The sequence below is a fragment of the Thrips palmi genome, unplaced genomic scaffold (assembly GCF_012932325.1).
Source record: "Thrips palmi isolate BJ-2018 unplaced genomic scaffold, TpBJ-2018v1 HiC_scaffold_12, whole genome shotgun sequence".
Lineage (NCBI taxonomy): Eukaryota > Metazoa > Arthropoda > Insecta > Thysanoptera > Thripidae > Thrips > Thrips palmi.
In genome coordinates, this window is record NW_023144623.1 from 5,233,802 (window position 1) to 5,258,746 (window position 24,945).

Here is a 24,945-nt window from a genome sequence, read left to right on the forward strand (position 1 = left end):
TTCGACCTTGCCCGAAACTGGATCACTGCGGCTTTTATGGCCGAGATTCTGTGCAACTTTCAAACGGCGCGAGTTTTGTGCCATTGTGGTGGCGGCGCTGGCGCGGGGGCGCTGCAGGTGCGCACGCCACAAGGACCTCCCCTCTGCTGTACAGTTGCGTTGTGTTGTCGCTCCTTCCCGCGCCAATTGCAGGGCGGCCAACCTACAAACGGCTGCAGCGGACCTAACTCGATCGCTCTGTCTCTCTCGCTCCCATGTGGCCTCCCTTGTCCGGGCAAGAAAGACAGAGGGACGAAAGTGACTCTCGGAGTCAGTCTGCTGTGCCGGCAGAATGCTCGCCAAAGCAGGAATGAATTGCCTTTCGGAAAGCGCGCGCGGCCTGCCGAGTGGCAACCAAACATTAGGCGTGACAAATCGGCCGCGAGACGCGCACCGTGCCACAACCGTGCCACAACGTGCCACAACCGTGGCGCAACACGCGAAAAACGCGGCGCTAACTTGGAATTAATAGCTGCGCTGAATCAAGAACGACTTCCGCGAGGGAAGGGCATCACGTGGGCGTGAGTGGTCCGCGTAGAGTAGTACGCAAAAAGAACAACAAACAACGCAATGACGGGTCTCTTGGAGGACAGCTTTGATTTTCGTCTAGGGAGTTGCGGCGTTTCATAGGGGTTACCTACCTTGGCGGAACCATCGGGTGCCCAGAAGACTCTGCAGATGGACATCCTTGAATCGGGATGGTTCTTCTGTTATGAAGTTCTCAAATCAAGCAGGTGGTTTTATCCATGGAACAAGAACCCTTTGGTTTTATCCGTTTTTGAAAATAAGATGTCACAACGTGTTTGCAGTTTCTTCAGTGTTCGTGTGGTGTTTGACTTTGGCCAGCGGTCCGACGTCAGGGCCTTTCTTGCGACACCAACGTACGCCGACGCGACCGTCGTCTGCTTGCCACGTGGTGTGGGCGACGATCGGATCACTTCCCATCACTTTCGGATTCACCAACTAGCGGCGGTGGCCGGTCGTGCCCGTGACGCCCTGCCCGACAATTTGTTGCCGGCTGCAATATTGAGGTGCTGGGCGCACGCAGTGGCCGCCTACGGCAGCCTAGGGTGGCCATCCCCGCACGGAAGCCATCAAACATTTACACCGCGAGTCTCGTTTTTTCGGTCTCGCAGCAACAGGAGGCTTTCTTCTGCCTGGCACACCCAATTTCCAAACGCGTCCAAGAAAGAAAAGAGAGACAAGACGAAATAATATGCAAAGCTCGCGGACTGAAAAAAAAACGCACACGACAGGGACGATTCGAGTAAAAAGTTGATCACCCGACTTAGTCCCCGGCGGTCCCGATTTATCTGATTGACCTCGAAAAACAAGACGGAACTCGGCGCCATATATTTCCCCGCGACGACAAAACCTTCATATTGGTGTGGCGGAGGAACGGAGACAGGCCTGGCGATGGCAGAAACAAAAAGTTGGTCGCATCACAAGTCCCCTCGGGACCACCAGGCCGCCAGGCCCCATTCGCCCGATTGAATGATTAACTGCGGAGAGGGCTGCTTTTTTTCCGCCCACCCCACCCTGGTCAGCAGGGGCTGCATTTTTGTCATACTCGACGGCCTTCCGAACCACTGGACAAGGCGTTTACTGGAAGCCGTGTGCTGTCCGTTTGCTATATTAGTCTTCCCTTTCCTCCTTTCCGGCCATGGCACTTGCCTCAAACTTCGCCCACCTAATTCTATTTCCCGTGCTCACTTGTCGGCTCCTATCATGTGCCCCGTGGGGGGGGGATGGTCTATCCATCTATCTAGCCACCATTCTGTTTTATCCAGGCTGCTGTCCACCGCACGTTGCCACGGACTCAGTGAGGGACAATCCAATAATTCAACGATGGCATGTCCCATTCAGTTTTTTCCTCGTCTTTATTTTTTTCTTATGCCTCCGGTTTGTGATTTCATTCGTCCGTTCAGACGTCACGGCTTGTCTGTCGAACGGCAGCACGTGTCGGGAACTTCAATATAGTCCGTTTCTCCCCTCATCCTCTCTCACTCTCTCCCTCACAGGCTGTCGCTCTGCCTGGCTCTGCCCAAACACTCACGCTGTATTAGCGGCGCTTGTCAGTTTGGACGTCAAATAGTCGGCATACGCATGAAGTTGTTGTTTTTATTCATGCCTCTGTTTTTGTTGGAAACGCTCGCAGCTTGGCGTTGTTGCTGTGATTTGGCTGTCCGTCCGGGACGGCCAAGGTGCAATCATGTTTGCGGTGTGCGCCCTGGGAGGGCAACGCGTTAGCGTGAACACTTGCCACTGTTCTGCCGGCGCGACAAATGACCCCCATCTCCATCAGTCATTTGCTATCTAAAGTCGTAATCAGTGCCTTCGCCGTGTGGAAGAAAGGCCTCTCCGGCCACCATATTTTTATACAAAGCTAAAGTGAATTTTGTGTCAGGTAAAAAGAGGCCGTTACTTTGCTAGAAATCGGTGTAAGTGTGCAGCTCGACAGCAGAAGAGCTCAATTGGTTGTAGAAAATAAGAAATTTGAAGTTTCTAGTTAATTAATTATTTATTCTCTCACTTTTGGTGACACTTCGCTCAATGCTTTACATTTCAGGTTAATAAAACGAGTCATTTCAGTTGGGTATGAATCATATTCATTTATTAAATAAATAAAACTGTTCGAAAACTCGTATATCAGTCACAAAATATACAATACAGTTGACAGACAAAGAATGGCATCAGTCCTCAGCAAACATAGAAACCGGAATACAGGAAAAGTAATGAAATGTGAGAAATGCTCTATGAACAAAACACTAGTAAGAGGAAAAGTTGCTAATTTGTTTATGTTTAATTTGCTATTCTGGCACTGTTATGCACCAGACAAATAAGATAATGCTATATGACAAGATTTACACTCACTTATCGAATTGAAATCAATTAGTCATGATATATACATATTGCGTTAAAAACGTTATTTCCTATATAATATATTAATGCCTTTGGTTCAGTATGGCATCAATGCTTTCAAACGGCATTGCTCTAAGCACGTTATAAGCACAAATTGTGCTGGCAGCATAATTGAATAATTGCATTGTGTTGCCTTCAGGACATTGTCACGACAGCAAATCACCAATCAAGGTTGGTGCCAACTACCAAAACTCTATTTTGCTCCACTAGGGACCTAAACTCTGAAACATCAGCTTTACAAATGGCTTTCAATTATTCTAATATACCTTTTTTGGTAGCACACACTAGCAAAACGCAACAAAAGATTCCTAACTTTGGTGTCTGACAATGTTTGAAGTATTGAAGAGCGATGCAAGATACACAAGACTAAAAAAGCGACCATGACCAGGCCAAGCCGAAATTTGCCGACCATTGTAAGGAAATGTTACATCACAAGACGAAGCATCGGTTTGTTCACATGTTTTGAACCAAGTTTTTGAGAATGAAACTTAAGTGACGCTCAAGTCATTTCGTGCATTGTAGTATCTGAGTGGTATGTTAAAAGAAACACGAAAAACTGATGTACATAATTATTTTGAATGACAGGACATACAAACTGACAATCACATAATTATATGTTCAATATCAGTTACGTAATAGCTAAGAAGTAATGTCATTTTCAGTCAATCTTTGCCACACTCCTCCAAGGAATAATTCTGCAGCTCCAATACGTTCGAATAAAGTGCATAGTTTCAAAGGTACACGTCCATTCTCCCATTTGATGTATTCCTCACTCATCAGTTTTTATTTTTTTCATTTTTGCAATTTGTCTCTTTTTTTTTGTAAAACTTACACGATTTTGTAAATATGAACTAGAATTATTACTACAAGTAGTATTGCTACAAGTATTGGGCACTGAAGAGTATTATGCTCTGTACAGTAGCCCGTATTACTACGAATTTATTGCTTTCGAATACCCGGCATTTCGTGCGGTCGGAGCACTGGAGTACGAAGATGGAACGACCAGATCTCCTGTAATTATTGCTCAACAAATAATATTAAACAGATTATTATTGCTGAAATAAACAGTGTTATTGCTCTAATTTATTGCTTGCAAACACAGCTGTGTAACGTTTTTATACACCGAAACCTTTTCACACTATCTTTTTGATGTTACAACATATTTATGTTTACTTACACTTTTTTCTATGTACAAACAAGACATGAATTGACATTTTTGTAGCAGAGACCATGCCAACAGTAGCTTGCGTTAAGACGCTCGCAATGTTGTACATGCGTAATTGAACGTGTAAATTAATTGACTCATAATTCAACAGCCAGAGCAGATGGTACATTTTCAGCTCTCAGTCTGATTAAAAAATGATTTCATAGTGCAAAACTTCCAACAACAACCCAAATCAGCATTTACATAAGCTTTTGATTCAAATGAACATGAAAACGACTTAATGATTTAACTTTTTTCTTCGGCACAATGAGATTAGCCCCGTACATTCAAGTGACCGACCCGAGAAGCCAGAAAAAATTCTGAAAAAATAACTCACAAAATGTGACAAAAATGTTATGCAACAAGACCCGTTTTACATACAAACGAATTCTGATTGCTATCAAATTTAACATTTCATTCTCTCAAAATTAAACATCTCTCAACAATCCAAACAGAATGGTGGTCACAAAGAAAGGTCGTTTCTCAATTTTATGAACAAAATAACAATAAAATAAAGCTAACGCTACCATAACATAACAGGGCCAACCAATGAACATTGTTTAACAATTATTGTACTGACACAGTTCAAACAAAAGAAACTGCATAACAGTTTTCTTTTGGTTTGAAAGATCCCAATTTTTCACTTAGAATTGACTAGATAACACATAAAATGACTCGAAATTGACCAGGAAACACATGCACGCACTCATTCAAGCAACTTCACAATAATATCAAATATACAACTACGAATAAATATTTATCTATGTAAGCACTTTGCCGCTGGATAGAGTAATATCATGACTAGATTATACACTCGCTGGGACTTACCACAGCTAGTTCCGATTAAAGGGGAAACAATATGAATAGACTTACACCTCCCATTATTACGACCATGCAATTCACATAGAAACGCGTTCTGTTGACTTAAGACTTTTCAACCAGCTGCAACCCATAATTGTCCTTCCCAAGAAGAAAGTGAAGCGATAGAATTGAAAATACGAGATGTTTGAGACTCAAGAATCGTGAATGAAGAAAGTACAAGAGCCTCGAAAGAAAGAGTCAAGGAAGAAAACAATAACGAATAGAAAACTCAAAGAAAACAGATATTATAGATTAGAAAGAGCGTTGAGCGCCATAGAAAGAACGAGCAACTGGGGAAAAGTCCAGTGCAAAGTTAAGCAAAGAGGAAGAGTAGGATCTCTCCGCACACGATGCAAGCTCGTGGCACTCGCAGCTGCATCCCTGCGAAGAAGGCGAGAGAAAGGGATAACCAGACGGGAGAGAGAAACCCCGTTCAGTAAGAGAAAGAAGTAGAGGGGATAGCCGTAGAGAAAGACAGGAATAGAAGAAGGGAGGGCCAACTACGAGATAAATGTTGTGTTGGCGTTGAAGTTCTGATTAAAAGAGACAGCGGTTGGACTAGAGTTGTTCATGTTGCTGAGCAAGCTAGGACGTAATATGATAGTTCGATGTCAATTGCATGCATTTAATTATGGGAGAATTTTGTTCCCTTCACCAATAGATAGGGTAATTTCGAAATATTTCTTTGGTTTCAATATACAAGTTAGTCATAAATAACTTCATGTGAATATTTATCAAACGTTTCCGAGAGATAGAAAAGGCGATAGCTGAGCAAATATCAGTGTTTGTTTTCCCAGTTATTCAGAACTGGCATGGGTGAAAAGAATAGTTAACTCAAGAAAAACACAAATGAAAATGTTAAGTTATAATTTAGTTCTTGGTATGCATAACATTCACACAGCACACAATCAAACTTGCATTCAGCCATTTTCTCAAAACTCTCATTTACGACTCTCTTATAAACGTATGTTATATTTTAAGGCAATATTGCACCAGTTCCCTAGGCTTTGACTAGTCTACTTAAATTACGACTAATTGTTTCCTTTATAAATGGCCATAAAGCACCTATATACACTAATACACATGTCACAGCACGCTTCATACTCATAGGTATAAAATAAACTTCAATTAATTCCTATACAATAATAATGCATTTTTTGGTATTACACATATATACAATTACAGCCTCAACAGTACGACACACTTAAAATATAAAAGGCAGCGGTTCACTCTAAATTTTGGAATGTTTTTGAAGTTACGGAGATCAATAACTTTAAACAAAAGAAAAAATGTTTAACTTATTAAGTCTTTTGGTCTATCACTAATGTTATCACCTAACAAAAGACCACTGCCTGTGTTGGCAATTTTCTCGAAGCCAACCCTAAAATGTAAGGAAAGCCGGTAAACATACCTTGCATGGAGTTACGTGAGCTATATGCGTAGCATATCAATCTTATAATATTCCGTGTAAATAATATTATACTTCAAACATGTATATTTTTAAATATAACCCCACCCAGAATGTTACATCGCGGTAGGACCTGAGCTGTGTAAGTAATAATTTACTACGTGGTAAAAGTGAAGACATTGGTAGCCAATGCTAACCAAATGCTTTTCGGTCCCGACTAGTGAGTGACTAGGACTATGCACGCTGACTAGCAAAGTGTTACTTCTCACTAAAACTGTCTAAGAATTAAGACTAGCCGACTACTGGTCGGTGTTACTTACCTTAAAAACTTTTCAGTTTTTCTTTAAATAAACGTCCAGTCGCAATAAAAAACAAACGATTTTATAAACTTGACTAAATAAATAACCTGTACAAATCTCTAACCAAACCTTGCAGACGGTTTGTCAAAGCGTGCATCCCATTTAGCTTCTCTCAAGTCTAATAAAATGTCAAACATCAATTCAGCAAATAACTTCCAAAACCATGGTAAACAAACCACTGCATCACCGGTCAAGCTATAGTCCATAAAATGCACACATTCGCTCGACAACAACATCAAATCATGGACCCGGCTTTGCTGTCTTCTGTCCGCGAAAAGACGTATATAAAATTTGTAAAAAATAATGACCGGGCCACAATATAGGAGAATGAAGAAAGCCCGGCCACGCTCTGAGAAAGAGAGAGAGAGTGGGACGGAGCGAGCATCGCGTAATTTCACTCAGCCAGTTACAAAATATCTTTCTTTGGCAAGTTGTGCTGAGTCGGTACAGTGGTTCAGGCGGAGCAGGCCGCTGCGAACGGCATGCCCACCATGCTGGGGGCAGCGAAGGCCGAGCTGTTGCTCTCCTCCACCGAGCCCGTCATGGAGGACTCCTCGGACGAGCTGGCGCCGTCGCGGACGCACGACGACTCGAGGTGCTTGTTGAGGTAGCTCTTGAGCGCGAAGCTCTTGTGGCAGCGGTGGCAGGAGTAGGACTTGTCCTGCGAGTGGGTCTGCATGTGGGCGCGCAGGTTGGAGCGGTCGGCGAAGGCCTTGCCGCAGTGCGCGCAGCCGTACGGTTTCTCGCCCGTGTGCGAGCGCAGGTGGCCCTGCAGCAGCCAGGGCCGCGAGAAGAGCTTGCCGCACACGCCGCACGCGTGCGTCAGCTGGTGCGTGAGCACGTGCATGGCCAGCGCGGGCATGCTGACGTACGCCTTGCCGCACACGTTGCACTGGCGCGCCGAGCCCGAGTCCAGGCTGCGGTGCGTCTGCTTGTGCCGCGACAGGTTGGAGGACGTGGCGTACCGCTTGCCGCACTCGCCGCACACGTAGCGCCCCTTCTTGTCCGTGTTGTTGGAGCACTCGTCCTCGGACGACGAGGACTTCCGCTTGGAGCGGCCGTCGCTCACGAAGAAGGCCTCGTACGTGTAGGAGACGGTCTTGCCGCCCTTGGTGCCCGGCTTCTCCTGTTCGTGCTGCAGGGGGTGCGGCTGCTCGGCCTCCTCCTGGTGGTGGTGGAGGTGCAGCCCCTGGTGGTGCATGGGGCTGGCGGGTCGCGCCGGCGGGTACGGCAGGGTGGACGAGCTCAGGTCCAGGATGGCGTGGGCGGCGGTCAGGTCGTCCGGCGCCGCCGTGCTCAGGCTGAGTGGCGGCGGCCGCGTGTCCAGCGTCTGGTAGCTCATGGGGTCGAGCGGGATGGGCCGCACGGGCGTGCCTGGCGTGATGCTGAGCGTGATGGGGCGCGCCCGCTGGGGCTCTGGCCGCGTCACCTCGACGTACTGGTGCCGCGGCGAGGGCGGCCGGGGGCCGTCGTCCTCCTCCCGGACGTCGAGCGGCTGCGGCGAGGACCCCGGCGACGGCTCCAGCGAGTACGGCCGGTAGATGTCCTTCTTCTTGGGCGGCAGCGAGAGCTGCGCGCCCGTGCTGGTGAAGCACCGCCTCGGCGTGGACGAGGACGGCGAAGGCGGCTGCAGGGTGGCATAGGTGGGCGCGGGCGAGCCCGGGGACAGCGGCGGCAGCGTGGGGTGGTGGCCGAGGTAGGCCGTGAAGGGTAGCGCTGTCAGCTCGTAGCCTGCAACACACAAGCAAGGAAGGGCGTCAGTGACACTGTGTCGGCGAAACCCCCGGTGGAACCGGCCGAGGCCTTGCGCGCGCAGCCCCCGTGCCCGACAGGTGGGCGCGCGGAGGCGTGAAGAGAGAGAAAGAGGGAAAGAGTGAGAAAGAGGGGGAAGGGGGGTGGGGCGTCCTCGGCACCGCCGCGAGCTCTATCAAAAATGCATTTCCCCCGCTGGGCCGCCGGGCCGCAGAGCGGCTCGCGGAGTACGGAGCGCTTCCCTCCCGGCCGACCGGCAGACCAGACCACCTGCCGGCTGCGGAATCCGGCCTCGCCTCGCGTAGCCTCGCGCAGAACAACAAGAAGCACGGGTCAACGCACTGCCGGTAGTACCGCGCCAAATATTGAAACGGGCGTGGCGCGGCGCGGCGGGTCGCGGCGGCCGAGGCCGACGGGGAGGGTCCGCCGGCGGCGTTCACTAATTCAGGAAGGCTAGCCGATGGTTAGCGCGGCATCGACTCCAAATCGCGAGCCCTGATTGCCGCGGAGCGACGCAGCCTGTAATATTCCACTTATTGAAGTTCCGGGCCTCATCACAGCCATCATCGGCCCGACCCGGGTTCGAATCCCCACCGCGGCGCGGCTATTTTTGCCGCGCTCGCTACCGCATTAGCGGCGCGACGCCTCAACAAGTCAGGATGGCGTTCCGATCGTGATGCCAGTTTGATGCCATTCCATGAAAATGGATGTGCATGACCCGGCCGGCCGGGGCAGCTGTGTGCCCTGAATAAAAGATGCCGCGCCACGGCAAGGTATGGAGACGGCCTCGCGCGCCTCGCGGCTCAAGCGGGCCTAGGCGGGGTTTTAACTTCGTAAATGGCTCGTTTCGTCATGAAAAATTCACCGCTACACCTTTGCCCCGTCCGTCGGAGGTCCTTCGCGGGTCATAACATGTATCGGGAAGGCGGCGTGGCAGCGCGGGGCGAAAAAAGGAGAGAGAGAAGGAAATTGAGGTGGAAGATGAGGTGCCCGCACCGTTCAAGTCAACAACAACAACACAGCAACAAGGGCGTGTCGGTTTTTCCTCCGTCGGGTAAAAGTGATCCGCGTCACGCACACACGGGCCAATTCCCGACACGCACGTCGCCCCGTCGGCCAGAACCCCGCCAGGCCCCGCCAGGCCCCGCCAGGCCCCACCAGGTCGGCCAGGCCGCTGTTGCTCGCGGACGACATCGACCGGTCACCGTTTACCCGCCACTAATCCGAAAACATCGACCTGCCGGGGATGAGCTGCCCTTCGAGTCCTTCGGGGCGGCGCGCCGCTCTGTTACTTTTCTCTCCACCGCCAAGTTTTGCAATTAGCGGGATGGCGGTGCAACGAGGTCACTTTGCAGTGGGGGCGGATCCGGCATGAGAGAGAGAACAAGCACTTTTTGACCTCTTGCAGGGGCAAAGTTGTACTTTTTGTCCACTTTTGCAAGGGCAAAGTTGCAATTTTTCCCTACTTGCATAGGCTTTTGCCCGCCTCTCAGGCGGCCAAAGACGGAAAAAAATGCCTGCTGCCCTCTTTTCAATCCGTCCTTCGCCAGCAGGGCAAGACACCGCTAAAGGACTGACCAGCAGCTCGCGGACCCATGGTTACCATGCTCGCCCCCAGCGCCGGAGGTCGCGGGTTCGAACCTCCACGGCTCACCACTTTTTTTTTCCCGCTCGCTTCCTCGAGGCGGTGTCAAACTTCTCCCGCCTTGCATGGCGTCCACGATAAGGGGGAAGGATCGAACCCCGTGTTGGATTGTGTTGGCCGCCGCCAGGGCGCGCCGCGATCGCAATCGAGCTGCGCAATCGGGCTGCACAATCGGGCTGCAACCAATCACAATCAAGCAACACCGCGCTAATTGGCGCGCGAGCGAGAAGTTTTTCCCGGCAAAGTTGGAATTGCGATTTATATCCCGGCCGCACTCGTTCTCACGGCTGACTCGAGTAGTTGTTGCCGCGCCGCGCGCCGCAACGGTGGCGGCGCCACTACTACGTGAGTCGGGGCAAGTTTATCCCGCCAAAGTCATTTGTTTGTTGGCAATGAAGATTTAGCGCCGCGGCGCGCAGCGCCGTCGCTCTGTCTCTCTCGCACTCGTGCGGCGGTCCGTATAGGTGTGAGAGAGACAGAGCGACGAAAACGGCTCTCCGAATCGAGAAGAAAACGGACTGCGGCGGGACAACAACAACGCCCCATTTTTGGACTGGCCATTGGCATTCCGGAAGCGCTTCGCGCGCGGCCGCAGATTCCCAACAAACCGCCAACTGCCCCCTCTTTCTCTTTTTTTCTGCGGCACATTCATTTGCGACTTGGTTTTCTGTTTGTTTGGAGCTGTGTTGTGTGTTTTCATGACGGCTGGATTGGGGTGCGGTCAAGCGGGGCAGGGGCGCTATCTGACCGGCGAGGCCTGGCCGGGGGAGGGGATGTCCAACGGGGTGGCAATGGACAGCAACAAGTACAAGGAACGGAACGAGCGACGGTTTCTCGCCGCGTAGCTCTCAAAGTTTCGGTGCCCATCATAAATGTACGTACAACACAATGTGTTGTTGATTTCGGCTAGAAGAAGAGCAGTCCAGGCACACCCCAACACCCTTAAAACCTTGCGAAGTATTTTGAGCATAGCATACCTACGTACAATCTGATTTACTTTGTTATGCAAAGAAATAGATCGCAAATTACGAAGCATTTTTTTTGTAAGCTCATGTATGCTCAACATACTTATTGTTATGACAAACTGCTCTGCTTTGTAAGTCCTGATATGGTTTGTAAGGTTCTCTCTCCCTCCCCCCCCCCTCTCTCTCTCTCTCTCTCTCTCTCTCTCTCTCTCTCTCTCGCACTCAAGCAGACCAGGGGGTCGGTCGATGCGTTTGATACTGATTACCGGTGACAAGGACCACGTCACTCCCAGCTGGAGGAGCCAGGGTGGCGGAGGGAGGGGAATAAAGTACACAGGCTCGGCAATTTTTTGTTTTTGCTGTAAGAGAGAGAGAGAGAGAGAGAGGAGAGAGAGAGAGAGAGAGGAGAGAGAGAGAGAGAGAGAGAGGGAGCAAAGCGGAAGGCATCGCTAATTGTGAATCCTGGCCGACCGTGCGTTCCATTCGGTTCCATTCGGTTCCATTCCACCCCATTCCCTCCAAGGTAGGCAGCTGAAGGCAAACTCGCAGCTCCCGACTCGGGCGGCGGCGAGGCCGAGGCCTGCGGACCACTTGGTCCACTTCTAACTTTTGACGCCATATATCTTCCTCCAGAGGCAGACTCTGGAGCCTCCAGCTCTCTCTCTCTCACTTTCTCTATCTCTTCCTGAGCTTTCTCCCCCTTCGCTCTCTCTCTCTCCCTCCAGCAGCTCCCTTCATAATGGCAGGTCATAATGAAATGCGGGCTGCCTAACGACATTGGACTTTCACAACTTCTTCCGCGAAGATCTCCAGAAGCCCCTCCCCCTTCCCTGTCTCTCCCTCCCACTCTCTTTTCGCCTCCTAGCCGCACATTCACCGCGACCGAACGTGACCGTACAAAATCCCATCGCGCTCGTGTGTCCCGTGTCGGACCATATCACGACAGCCCCCCCCCCCCCCCCCCACACACACACGCACGCGCGCACATACACACAGAGCCGTCGCTAAGCGATGTCGCACGCTGCTTCGTTAGGAACGGCCCTCCTTAATTTGTCCGTCTGTTTGTCTTGCTCCTTTTCCTTTCGTCAAATATTTGCGTCGCTAGTTTGGCAGCAGCGCGGCAAGTCAGGGCGAGCCAAAGGCACAGCCAAAGGCGGGGGGCACATGGCCGTCGTCGCGTTACGCCGAGTGTCGCACCTAGACAGCACTCAGAGTCGTCGCTCCGTCTCTCTCGCACCCTTACGGGACGCCCCGTGAGTGTGAGAGAGAAGAAAACGAATATAGCTCAGTCCGCAGTAGTCCTTCCGTTGGGAACGGTGACGCGACCCGGCGTGTTTTCTGTTGTTGTTTTTGTTGTTGTTGTTTTTCGCGCCGAAACGAAAAACTAGAGCAACAACAACAGTAACAACAACAAGGACATGTGGATTTGAATGGCAGCCGCGCGCTTTGCTTTTCCCGAATAGCGATAATCGTAACTACCGCGGCACTGGTGCGGCACTGCGCCGCGCAGAGGGCCATAAGGAAGCGGGCAAACTTTTGGTATATTCGTTACATAAATATGAGAGAAATAACGATTGCGAGCGAATGCGGAAAGCAGTGCCGGAGCGAGCGGGGCCGAAGTCCTTGGCAGGTCCTGGGTGGCCCGATCAGCCGCCGATAGGCTCGGCAATGTCGTGCTGTCTCTCTCGCACTCGCTGGGTGAACCGTCGGGGTGCGAGAGAGACAGCAACGGAGTATTGTTCGGAATGGGTCACTGCTGGATCTCTACAACCGCCCAGGCCGGTGCCGCTTGCCAGTCACCCCGAGTCAGCAGGGTGGTTTCGCACAGTGTGTCGCTCTGTCTCCCTCGCACCCGCACGGGACGCCCCATGGGTGCGAGGGAGACAGAGCGACGCGCAGTCCCTCCGGTGCGCGCGGACAGCCCCGCCTGAGCTCCACTCCAGGTGCTCCCCCTCAATCCTTTCCATCCTGCTGGCCGGCGAGCGAGGCGTCGCTCCCTCTCTCTCGCACCCCGGCGGCACGCACCGTGAGTGCGACAGAGACAGAGAGACGAGGCGACTCTGCAGCCTGCCGGAGCTCAACCCTTGTAATTGAATACGCAGTGTAGTATCCTTTGAAGTCGCCAGGCCGAGCCCGGCCGGGCCAGGCCCGTTATCAAAACACACGCTCTGGCGTGCCGATGAAAACCACGCTATAATTATATACCTGCATCGGGGCGGGAGAGAGCGAGAGAGACAGGGAAAGCGAGAGAGAGAGAGAAAGAAAAACAACACGAGAAGGGGAAATCTGACAGAAACAACGCTGTTAGCAACATTTTTACGGCGTCGAGGAGTCAGTAGGGCTTTGCAACCCCCCTCACCCAAGCCCTGCTCAGGCTTATCTATCCAGGCAAACATTAAGACGATTGTTAACGGATATCTATCTACACGACCGGCAAATCGCAAAGGATATAAATTTGGGAAACGAAGAAAGGTTGACCGCGGGGGTGCCCCCCCCCCCCCCCCCCGCTTGGACTCACCGAGCGGCCCGAACACGGCAACGTCATATTTTTACTCCACGCATTAAGTGCCATAATTTACAATTTAATATTCGGCTGCAGCGGCGGACGTGTCGCGTGGAAGAGGGGGAGAGGGGAGGCGACAGGGGAGGAGTGGTGGTGGGGGGGCGGGTCGCTCAGGTGCGCGGCATTTTCGTAATTTCGAGCTTGTGGCAATAATAAAATAAAAATCTCCCTCTTTCTCTCCTAGCTGCCGCTCCCTCGTCACATCAGTCACGTGGCTGACGCGTCGCCCTTTACGGCAGACGACATCCTCGGGACACTTTTATCCCGCAGTGGAGCGTTGGCGCGAGCGTGGCGCGGCGTGGCGCGGCTTGGCACGGCTTGGCACAGCGGCGCGGCGATTTTATGATGACCCGGCAGCAGCTTTTGAGTGGCACTTGCGAGGCGACGACCACTGCAAACATGCGCGGGGAACCCCTTCAAACACACAGCCAATAAAGCAGAGCTGCTGCCTGGGAAAGGGGAAGAAGAACGGGAAGAATGGAGCAGAAAGAAGAAGAAAAAGGAGAAGAAGTGGAAGGTGAAGAAGGGGTGCAATCTCATCGAGCCGGCCGGTACCCTGTTTGCAGTGTCTGTGCGAGCGTGAGGGTGTGAGTGAGTGTTTGCTGCTTGGAAGCAGGAGTCCCCCCCCCTCTCTCTCTCTCTCTCTCTCTTCCCCTACGCCACCTGCTCGTCGCTTGGCATCCGCCCCAGAATGCAACGCGTCGGATTTATGCCCCGGAAGCGAAACTGGAACAACTTGGGGCCGAAAGTTGGTGGGTGTGTTGGTGTTTGAACCCACGCGCCCGCCGCGTGTAAAACAATCCCGCCTCGAAATCCCCGAATTTATTGCCCGTTGCATATCTGCCGGCTGTAAGCAGCCGCAGTGGCGCCCCGTGATAAGGGGCCGAACCGGCCAGCCAGCCAGCCAGGCGGGCAGCCAAGCCACTGACCACGCGCTGGCGAAATTCCACAACAAGGAGGAAAGGGGAGGGGGTGAGGGGAAGGAGAGGGAGAAGAGGGAGAGGTGGAGGAGGTGGATGAGGGGGGGGGGGAGGAGGAGAAGGATAGGAAAAGGAAGGAAAAGAAAAAGAAATATGAAAGCAAAAACAGAAAAATGAAAATTGGAAGAAGAAGAAGAGGAAGAAGAAGAGGAAGAAGAAGAAGAAGAAGAAGAAGAAGAAGAAGAAGAAGAAGAAGAAGAAGAAGAAGAAGAAGAAGAAGAAGAAGAAGAAGAGAGTGAGAGAGGGGAGTCGTGGGGTAAGTCCTTTCGGATTGGCACGGAGGGTCGCAGTGTGGGAATGCGGCAGCGTGAAGAAAACTGCAGAGGGGAGCCAGGCAGGCAGCCACAGTGCGCGGGGCTCTGCCGGGGCTGCGCCAGGGCAGGGCTGTGCCACGGCAAGACCCTCCTGTTGCGCCCCAGTTCGGCCGCCATGCCCCGCGCGGGGCCCCGGCCTGGCTGGCCTCCCTGCGGACAAACTTGTATCGCAAAACTTTGGATAGTCCTCGAGACGATACGAATAATTAGAGCGAGATGGTTGATGGGCTGACACCCCGACGGGGCCCCCTCAGGAAGCGGCTGTCGGCCCGATGAAAGGTTTCAGTCCTACCTCCTCCGGCCTCCGCGGCCACCGACGGCGTCGCTCCGTCTCTGTCGCACTCGCTGCCGGAGGGGTTGCGAGAGAGACGGAGCGACGTGGATCGGGCCGGCGTAGCTCCGGCCTGTCCGACCGCCTGCCTGACGGCGGGGAAACTCACCTGCAACAAGAAGACAGGCACGCCATTAGGCCAAGCGGCAAATTTGCAAAAATACCGCACTTGCGGAAATGCGACAAGAGGAAGAAAGCCATCGCATTCAGCGGCGGCAGCAACGGCAGCGAGTGGGGCAGCGGTTCCCAACCTTTTTCAGCCCGCGACCCCAAAATGGCTTCCAAAATTTTTCGCGACCCCAGGAACAAAATTACGCGACCCCATCTTTTTTCGGGGGGGGGGATTTTTTCGAAAATTATCTGTCACATTTTGAATTTTGACCGAATTTTGAGGGTTTGAGTGCATTTAAAATAGAGGGCCAATATTTGTAATGAGACATTCTAATTTTCAAATGATAGCTTCCTTGCTGTTAATTTTGACACCCAAGCTTGGTACTCTTTTGTGCCGCCCGCGCGGTACCTTTCAAAAACATTGGCGCCTATACCACGCTTAACATTGGCGATTGCCTCCACCACTTGGGCCGCTTCAACATAAAGCATTTGAGGATTCGCGGAAGGAAACAAAATAGAACATGGTTGGCAACGAGCGATCCAGGCTCCAGGTATCGGTAGACTAAGGGGACGAAATAATCCCTACGAGCCTGTATTCTATGCGTCTGTTTCCGCTTGGAAGCGCTAAAAACACCAAACACCCGTCGGTTTTTCCGTATTTTCGCACTGGCGGTTTCCCCGCAGACCGACCCTCAGGAGCCAACTCGCGACCCCACGCGACCCCAGGTAGCATGCCGCGACCCCACAAAATTTTTCCGCGACCCCAAATGGGGTCGCGACCCCGGGGTTGGGAACCACTGGAGTGGGGAGTGATGAGCTGGCGATAAGTCTTGGGGAGCGCGCACACATACACACACCGCGCACGCACACATACACACACACACACACACACACACACACTCGCGGCGCAGTCAGAAGGGAGGCGGGCGAAATGAACTTTCTCCTCCTTTCGAGAGAAAAGAAAACGTTTGCGTTACAGGGGTGGGCAGCAGCAGCAGACGACGACGGCGGCGGCGGGGGAGGGGAAGGGGAGGGGGAGGGGGAGGGGGAGCGCCAGTAGTGCCTTGAATAGGAATGCAGACGGGGCGCGCCGTGGCTCGCTGCCATGTGCGTAAGCGCGCACGCCCGTGTGTGCGTGCGTCTATGTGCGTGTATATGTGTGCGAATGTGTGTGTGTGTGCGTGTGCGTGTGTGTGTGCATGCCCGCGTGTGCGTATGCGCGTGTTCGCCCGCACGTGCTTGGCACGTAATGCTTCTGGAGACACGGACCCCTTCCACCGCGGCGCGGGCGAGAGCGGCAGAATAGCCTAGCGCGAGCCAAGGGAGTCGGGCAGCGTCGCGAAGAAGAGTGTCCTGCCAAAACAAACACGCGCATCACGTGTGTGTGTGTGTGTGTGTGCGTGCGCGCGCGTGTGTGTGTGTGTGTGTGTGTGTGTGTGTGTGCGTGCGCGCGCGCGTGTGTGTGTGTGTGTGTGTGTGTGTGTGTGTGTTCGGCTTCGGGTTGGCTAATGCCCGCCAAAGCCAATTCCCCTTTTACTGGGAGCGGGAGTCAAGGGAGTGGCTGGAGGGGGGAGGTATGAGAGAAGGGGGGGGGGTATGGGGGTGAGAGGCGTTTTGCAATTAGGAGGCGAGAGACATTGAAAGCAACTGCAGGCTGTTGTCACGCAGGGGGCGCTAAGAGTGGGGATTTTGTTCCGCGTGTCTGGCTGTCTGTCTGTCTGTTCGTCTGCCCGAACTCATTAGCCACTAATGAATGTGATAAGGACACAAACGCTCTCGGTGTGTAGCGCGCCATGCTAAGTGTGTCATAATTATGCCCCCAGGGTCAATTTGAATTTTTGCCGCTCAGTGATTCTTTCCCCGGGTCTCGCACTGCCGTGGCGGCAGCAGGGCGACGCCGCCGGGAAACTCCGTGCATGCCGACGCGGACCCAGAAGGGGCTTTCCCATTTCCCGAGTTCCCTAGCTCCCGCCCTGCCCACCAGGTGAGTCTGAGCACGACGAAACAGCACACATAATTACGGAACTGTTGTGCTCAGGTAAAGCCCAGAAATTTGTGGGCCGCGGTCGGGCGCCTCGCTGTAAGCTGTGATAGGTACTGAAGAACCGCATAGTCGGCGCAAGCTGGCGAAATCGCCTCCGCTTACCGAGTCCCGCGAATTATTACTCCATCCATAAAATAAGAAGAAGGAAGGAAGAAAAAATGTCGAGGCACGCGGCTGTGGCGTCTGTGTGTTTTTTTTCTCGTTTTTTTTCTCTCCCCTGCTTCTTTTCTTCAAACCGCGCGCCCCTATTTTTATTTTATTTTTCTTTCTTTTCTTTCTCCTTCGCTTCCTCGCCACAAAGAAATAATAAAAATTGCTGACGATGGAGACAGTGGCGCTCAGTGGTAACTCAGAGTAAATACCCTGAAGGGATGGAGCGAGAAAGAAAGGGAAACGAAATAATTCATAGCGTTGATAATTACTCGCCTGACGCAGCCCGCGGGGCGGGGCGGGGCGGGGCGGGGCGGGGCCAGTCAGGTGAAAATTGTGGAGACGTTGGCTCGAGGGAGGAGGCGAGCCCTTCACCTTCGCGCTGGCGCTAATCGCACGGGGCGGGCTAGCCTCGGCGGGAATTCAATGAATCACACGAGGAGAGAAAGGTGGTGACGTCATCTCCTCACCATCTCGCCTGCGTGTGTGTGGGAGAGTAGGTGTGTGCGTGCGCGTGGAGGAGGTACTAGCCTCTAAATGAAGACTCCCTCGTTCTGCCCGACAGTTTCTAATTTTCCCGCCAAAGATTGCCATAACTCACGCTGCAAACGACGAGCGGTTCGTCGCGCTGTCTCTCTCTCGCACGCCCGGCGGCCTGCGGGATGCACCCGCGAGTGTGGGAGAGAGACAGAGCGCGCCACTGTTTGGGAGGCAGCCCGCGGTACCGACGCGCGGTGTGTGTTTACGGGTGATTAGGGGGCGGGCCGGCCGAGGCGTAGGTCATCCCCTATCAGGCAGGCGGTGCGTACTCGATGACAGCGTGGGGCGGGGCGGGGCGGGGCGGGCCGGGGCAGGGTGGAGTTACGAAGCGGACCGGACATGGCGGCCCACAGCAGCCCCCTCAATGCGATTAAATATGGCAAACACATCGGCGTGCAAACTGCAGCGCGGCCCACGCGCCGTGGCGAAGGCTGTGATTCAGCAGGGCGACTACGTCACACCGTAAATGGCCTGCCCGCTCCAAGTCGGGCCAAGACGCCCGCGAGGCGGGCCGTCCCGCCGCGCGGCCGTGGCGCGTCGCTGCCTACCCCGCGGGGGCGCACAGCAGGCGTCGCTCTGTCCCTCTCGCACCTGAAAGGAACGCCTCGCGAGTGCGAGAGAGACGGAGCAGCATGACGTCACCGCCACTCCGTGTCGGCGAGCATTACCCCGCGCGTTAACCACGCCGCGCTTTTATACAGTGCAGCTGCAGGGCCTAGGGCCGCCACCTTCGGACAACTTAACCACAAACCGCGCTTCCGGGCCCGCCAACCTAATTTCTCACTCTCGTTCGAGTTTTCGGCTCCCTCCCACCCCGTCTCCATCTCTCTCCCCCGAAAACCTTGTCATGTCTTCTTCCCCGGACACCGTCTCCCTTTCCGCTTTTCTTATTGTCGTTGCCCTTTTCCCCTTTTTCCCCGCCGCCTTCCCGCTTTTTCTTCGCGCCACGTTGCCTGCACTGTCACCCTATCTCGCGCGGCGCCGCCGCCCCTCACAAGACGCTGTTGCTTGGTTTGGCGGCCGCTCCATCCCTTAATGGCCCACCCCCCAGCCTGGCCGGCCTGGATCGGGAGATTATTTCGCGTCTTGGACGCTTTAGCAATTTAGCATTGTGTTGTCGCATGGCCGGTCCATGGGCCGTGCCATGGATGGCGTGGATGGCATGGCCGCGTCCTCTTGTGTTTGCGTCGTCTTTGTCCTCGCGGCACGCAGACCGACTCCGAGGGGCGGTTCCGTCGCTCTGTCTCTCTCGCACTCGTGGGGAGTGCCGTTTGAGTGCGAGAGAGACAGAGCGACCTTCGGAATCCGTCCGCAGGCCCGCCCAGATTCAACAGTGGAGGCGCTGCAAGTTCGCGGTCGCCCAATAGGCGCCCGGCCGCCACGCCACTACCAAAGCATTCCGAACAATTTCGCAGCTCGCCGAAGGCAGGACGTCGCACCAAGAAGTGATAATTGGTCGGAAAATGGTGACTTCAAAATCCCCCCCAACATTCAGATACTATAAAGTTGGTTGAGAGTTGATGCTGATGGAAGCTAGCCCGTCTAATATTTTACATATTTTCGTTTCATTGATAAAATTTGATAAAATAGCATTTTTTAAGCACTCAAAGCTTCACTGCCTTCTAACCAACAACAGTGTTTTTAAACCATTTCAGAGGAAAATTAACTTGGTTTTGGAGTGTTTTTTTCAACCGATATATGTGCTGCGGTTTCAATTCTTTAGGAGAAAGCAGAGAACGAAGAATCCCTGGGATACACTCCATCAACACGGGGCGCGTCGCTCGAACAGTGCAGCGGCAGCAAAGGAGATGCTGTTGACTTAAGGCTGACCCGTCTGGTTAAATGATTGAAGCCCTCATTATCCCGGTGCGCTGTGCCGTGCGCCCCCTCTTCTCCCCTCCCCTGCCTCTCTAGCGGCCACCGCGCCACCACCCCTGGGCCGGCCGTCAAGGGATTCCGAATGTAAATCATAATTGCGCACTTGAAATGAAAATTTTGCGTCGCGTGGGCCAGCGCGCGCGTGGGGGAGTGTGAATAAAAAAAAGTCAAAGAATATAAAAAAAATAATGTAAAGACCACGCGCGAAAAAAAATGGTGGTGGATTCCTGCATGGTGAAGGGTTGACTGAGCCCTCAGCCCTCCCACCCCCTCTCCGTATTGTGACACTGGGCGATGGCTCCTCCGAGACCACCCCGTCCTCGCCACGCTAGCGCCGCCAGGCAGGCAGGCAGGCAGGCAGGCAGGCAGGCAGGCAGGCAGGCAGGCAGGCAGGCAGGCAGGCAGGCAGGCAGGCTGGCAGCAGGATGGTCGGGGCGGCAAGCGCTGCAGGGGTTGCAACGATTGGAATGAACGTCCTTGCCCGCGGTGCTGCGGGCCGCCAGAGCCCCCGCGGGGACGCGGCGCCCGCGAACCCCGCGAACCTCCGGAAACCGAGAGAACCCGTGAACCTCGGAAACTTTCCTATACTTTCCTACAGGCATGATTTTCTGGTGCTTAAATCGCTGCAACGATGCAGCGTCGCGTTTCGAATTAGTCCGGAAAAGTCGAAGAGAAAGACTGCTCCAATTGAATTCTGTGTGTGTGTTTTTTTCTGTGTGTAAGAGCTGGTGTGTGCGTAAGTGTGTGTGTGTGCGCGCGCGCAACGGGGAAGGGTCATAATAGCCACACCGCCCTGCGAACTCGTGTTCGCATACAGATCGCCAAATTTCACTAGCCATTCAGCGGAGCGCACCCGCCGCGCTCCGCCACCGCTTTCGAAGTCGCCGCATCGCTTGGCTGGGTGGCGCAGTGGATAACGCGCTCGGCTGCTATTGTCCGGGAGCATGGTTCGAATCTCGGAAGGGACGCGCGTTTTTCTTGAGCGGAAGCCGTGAGAGGGGCAGGGGAGATAGTGAGAGAGAGAGTCACGGACAGGACGAGGACCCCGACAGGAAGGAAGGCAGAAACATAAGGAAGGGTAGGAAGCATTTCGCTCTCTGCGGACACCATCCCCCTTCACGCACACACACTCACACTCACACACACAGACACACCTGCTTTATGGAGTCCTGCACGGCGAGACGTAGCAGGAATATAAAACGAGCCGGGCCAATATCGGGCACGGCAAACACCTCGCACCACCTGACCCGCCCGGGCCGCCCCCGTGTGCCGCGCCGCTCCCGCGCAACCCCAACCCCAACCCCGAAAAGGCCAAAGGATCGCAAACAGCCATTCAGTGGAAATGACCCCGGAGTAGCCATGCTGGAGGGGGCGCCCCGCTCCGCCCCGCCCCACCCCGCCACGCCCCACCCCGCCCCGCCCGGCTGGCTGCCGCTGGCTGCGCTGCCGCCGTCGAGACCACACTCCTGGACACGGGCCAAAATTTCCCTCCGCCTCGCCAGCCTCGCCCTCATCCCTGCACCCCAGCGTATCGATCCGCCGCCAATTTCCCCTTTTTCTCGCCGCCCAAATTTTGGAATTTCCCTGCCGCGCGGATCGCGCCGCCGCCCCGCCGCGGTCCCCGCGGACCAATGCGGCGCGAATGCCGGAGAACGTGGAGGAGGCCGAGACCGAGACGGAGGCCGGCGAGCGTGTGGTGTTTACCTAAGCGTGAGTCGCTCTAACGACCCCCGGGATTTGAGTTAAGTGACCCGCAGTCCCCGCGCCGCCCTGCGCCGCCCCCAGCCACCCCCGCGGGGCCGCCCCCACCGCCCCCACGCCTTGTTTCGGATGCGGGCTGCGTCGCCGCGTCGCCCGGCAGGAGTCCTCGCGGGCCTCAGGTGCCCCGCCTGCTTATCGCGACTCGGGTGTGATTCCGCGTTTTTCCATCGGACCGCTTGAGGGATGGCCGAGGCGGCAGCACGGCAGGCAGGTCCCGAGCCAGTCGGCCTGTCTCTCTCGCACCTCTGAGGCACCCCCGGGGAGTGCGAGAGAGAGGGACGGGCCTTCCACTCAGCCTCCGGCGGCACAGGCCCGCAGGACACCGAAAGGACCCGCCAGGACTGATGGCACCCCGACAGGACTCCAGCCAGCCGTGCTGGGGCAGATCGCGGGGGAGGGGGAAGCAGCAAAATGGGAGGGATACGTCATGCAGGATTTTCTAGCGGAATGACAGGGGAGGGGAGGGGAGGGGAGGGGAGGGGAGGGGAGGGAGCACGCCGCGTGAGCTATGTGTCACTGGTGGACGTCGAGACGTGAGCGCGCCGCGCGCGCCGCCACCGCATACAGTGTGCCTCCATTGGCAAAGCAAATGACCGAGAGCGAAATGTCGTGTCGCACGCAGACAAGCAGACAGGTAGACGGCGTGCCGCGACGCCGCGACGCGCAAGCCAAGCTGGAGCGCCACCACTGTAGCGCCGCCGCCGGAGGGCCGCCGGAGCCCACCGCCAGGGGGTTGCAGGTAGAGCTAGCCTCACGCCGAGCCACCCAGTCGGAAAGAAAAATAACGCTCCACAAAAATTCGGCCTCTGGGGTGTGGGGCCCACACTGTGGGGCCGCATTCCAGCTTGGCCCTCTTTGGGATTCCATCCGGCGCTGCAACATATTTCGGCGCGATGTGTGCTCGCTGGCTGGTGGAGCGCTGGAGGGTGCTAATGCCCCTTCGCGTCTTTTCGCGCCAGCCTCGGCCAGCAGACCGATTCCGAGAGTCTCTCCGTCTCTCTCGCACTCACGGGGCGTCCCGTTCGAGGGCGAGAGAGATGAGGGGCGAGAGCGACTTTCGGAATCAGTCTGCAAGCACCGCCGCGCCAGATGGAACGAAAGCCGTGCTCGGCTGCGAGATTGGACCGCGGACCGTTTTCACCCCGTTGGTCTCGGCTCTCACCTCTACTAACATCCCTTCACAAACAGCTTCTTCACCAACACTCTCTTCACCACCAACACCTCCTCCGCACCACCAACACCTCCTTCACCACCAACACCGCTCCACCCTCTTCACCACTATGTACCGAGTTCCTGCGGCCACCACCTTCACCATGGCCACCACCACCTTCACCATGGCCACCGACACCTTCACCACGCGCCCCACCCACCGCACCGCGTCCTCCTTGACCAACAGCATGGGGTTGGGTGGGAGCTGCTGCACGCTGGCAACAGGCTCGGCCATAAACCAAAACAGTATCCCCCGCGTGTAGTGGCTGGGGCTTTTGTTCGAGGGGGCTGTTTGGGCGTACGTGCGCGCGCACTTGTGTGTGTGTGTGTGTGTGTGTGTGTGTGTGCGTGCGTGCGTGTGTGTGTCTGTCTGTGTGAGGGGTGAACACGGCTGGACCGCACAAAAGCCAAGCATGGCCGGCTCACTTTACGACCCCGAAAGAATCTGATGCCGGCCGCAGTTTTGCTTCTGTTGTCCTTGTTGTCCCCATGTCCTTGTTGTTGGCGGGGGTGCTCCGTCCTTGAAGGCCTAGAAAATGGCGACGCGCGGCGACGACTGTGCGGCCGCGTCTCTCTCACCATCGTGCCATCCTTTCGCAGACACGCGCGCGCTGCGCCCCGCCCCGGTCTCTCTCTCTCTCTCTCTCTCTCTCTCTCTCTCTCTCTCTCTCTCTCTCTCTATTTCTCTCTCTCTCTGTTGCACGGATCGACATAACACAGCGAGGCGTTGTAGCGTGACGGGGTGGGGTGGGGCCTCCGATCCCCTCCAGTAAGTCACGCATTCCAGCTCCACCTTGTCCGATTCCGCTGTCTGTCTCTCAAACTCCACTACTACATGCGGGGCGGAAGTCCCCTTCTCTCTCTCTCTCTTCTCTCTCTCTCTCTCTCTCTCTCTCTCTCTCTCTCTCTCTCTCTGGGCTTGTCTTGCTTCTCTTGCTCTCTCTCTCTCACTCGCACCCGCCCTGCTCCATCATTTCACTTGTGTTCCTCCATCCTCGCCGCACGCACACGCTGCTCCCTCACTTCCACCCCTTGCACGCACACTCACACACGCACACACTCACAGACACACCACCACCACCACCACACGGGCGGGCGTGCACAAACATAAAGTCCTAAGACTGAGCTGTATCAGAAACTTGTGTCGCGATTCCCAGGTTTATTTCATCCTCCCCCTTCCCCTCCGCCTCCCCCTTCCCCTCCCGGCCTGCCACCCTTCCCTCCTCCCTCCTGGCACCTCCAGCCCCCGGGCTATACTAGTGCACGGGCTGACACCCTCCCCCCCCCCTTTTCCTGTCCTGCCCTTCACACCCACACCGCCGCTGCTATCTGCCGGGCCGGTACATAAATTACAGGGAGTGTTTCCATGTCCTTGACCGGTGTTCTGCTGGCTGGGGGGTTGCCGGGCCGGGCTGGGCCGGGCTGGGCCCAAATCCAGTGGGCCATTTCCCCCTTATCATCCGCCCAACCCTTCTTCCCCCCCCCCCTCTCGCCCTGCACCGCCCTGCACCCCTACCCCCCACCATCACATGTTGAATTCCAAAGGTTATTGTTCGGCGCCACAAACACACTTTCCCACACCGGGGCCACCCGCACACACACACACACACACACACACACACACACACACGTACACGCGAAGAAGTAAAAAGGGCTGCTGGTGATTGGCAGGTTTCGTGGGCCGTGCGTCAGAACCCCCCGGCCCGCAGCAGCAAGACAGTCCGACGCCTTGAAGAAACTCTGTACGCGCCGCTACGCCCCGGGCCTGGCCATGGCCTGGTGCGCCGGCCTGCGCCCACTTGTATCGAATCCCCTGGCCGCCTCGGCACCGCCTCGGCAGAGCCTAGAGCCCCTCCTCGCCGTTAAATTAATCTCCCTTTTTCATCTGCTTTTCATTAATCTTGTTTGT

The 24,945-nt window shown here is 54.8% G+C and overlaps 1 protein-coding gene across 1 annotated transcript in view; it reads right to left on the reverse strand.

Annotated features, from left to right (window-relative positions):
- Positions 1-2,553: 2,553 nt before the first annotated feature.
- The window catches only part of LOC117640166 (protein escargot), a 29,259-nt gene continuing 6,867 nt past the window's right edge, over positions 2,554-24,945 (reverse strand). The window contains exon 2 of the mRNA XM_034376447.1: positions 2,554-8,524. Within this exon, the coding sequence (XP_034232338.1) occupies positions 7,248-8,524 (1,277 nt within the window). The 3' untranslated portion in view covers positions 2,554-7,247. The remainder of the gene's footprint in view (positions 8,525-24,945) is intronic.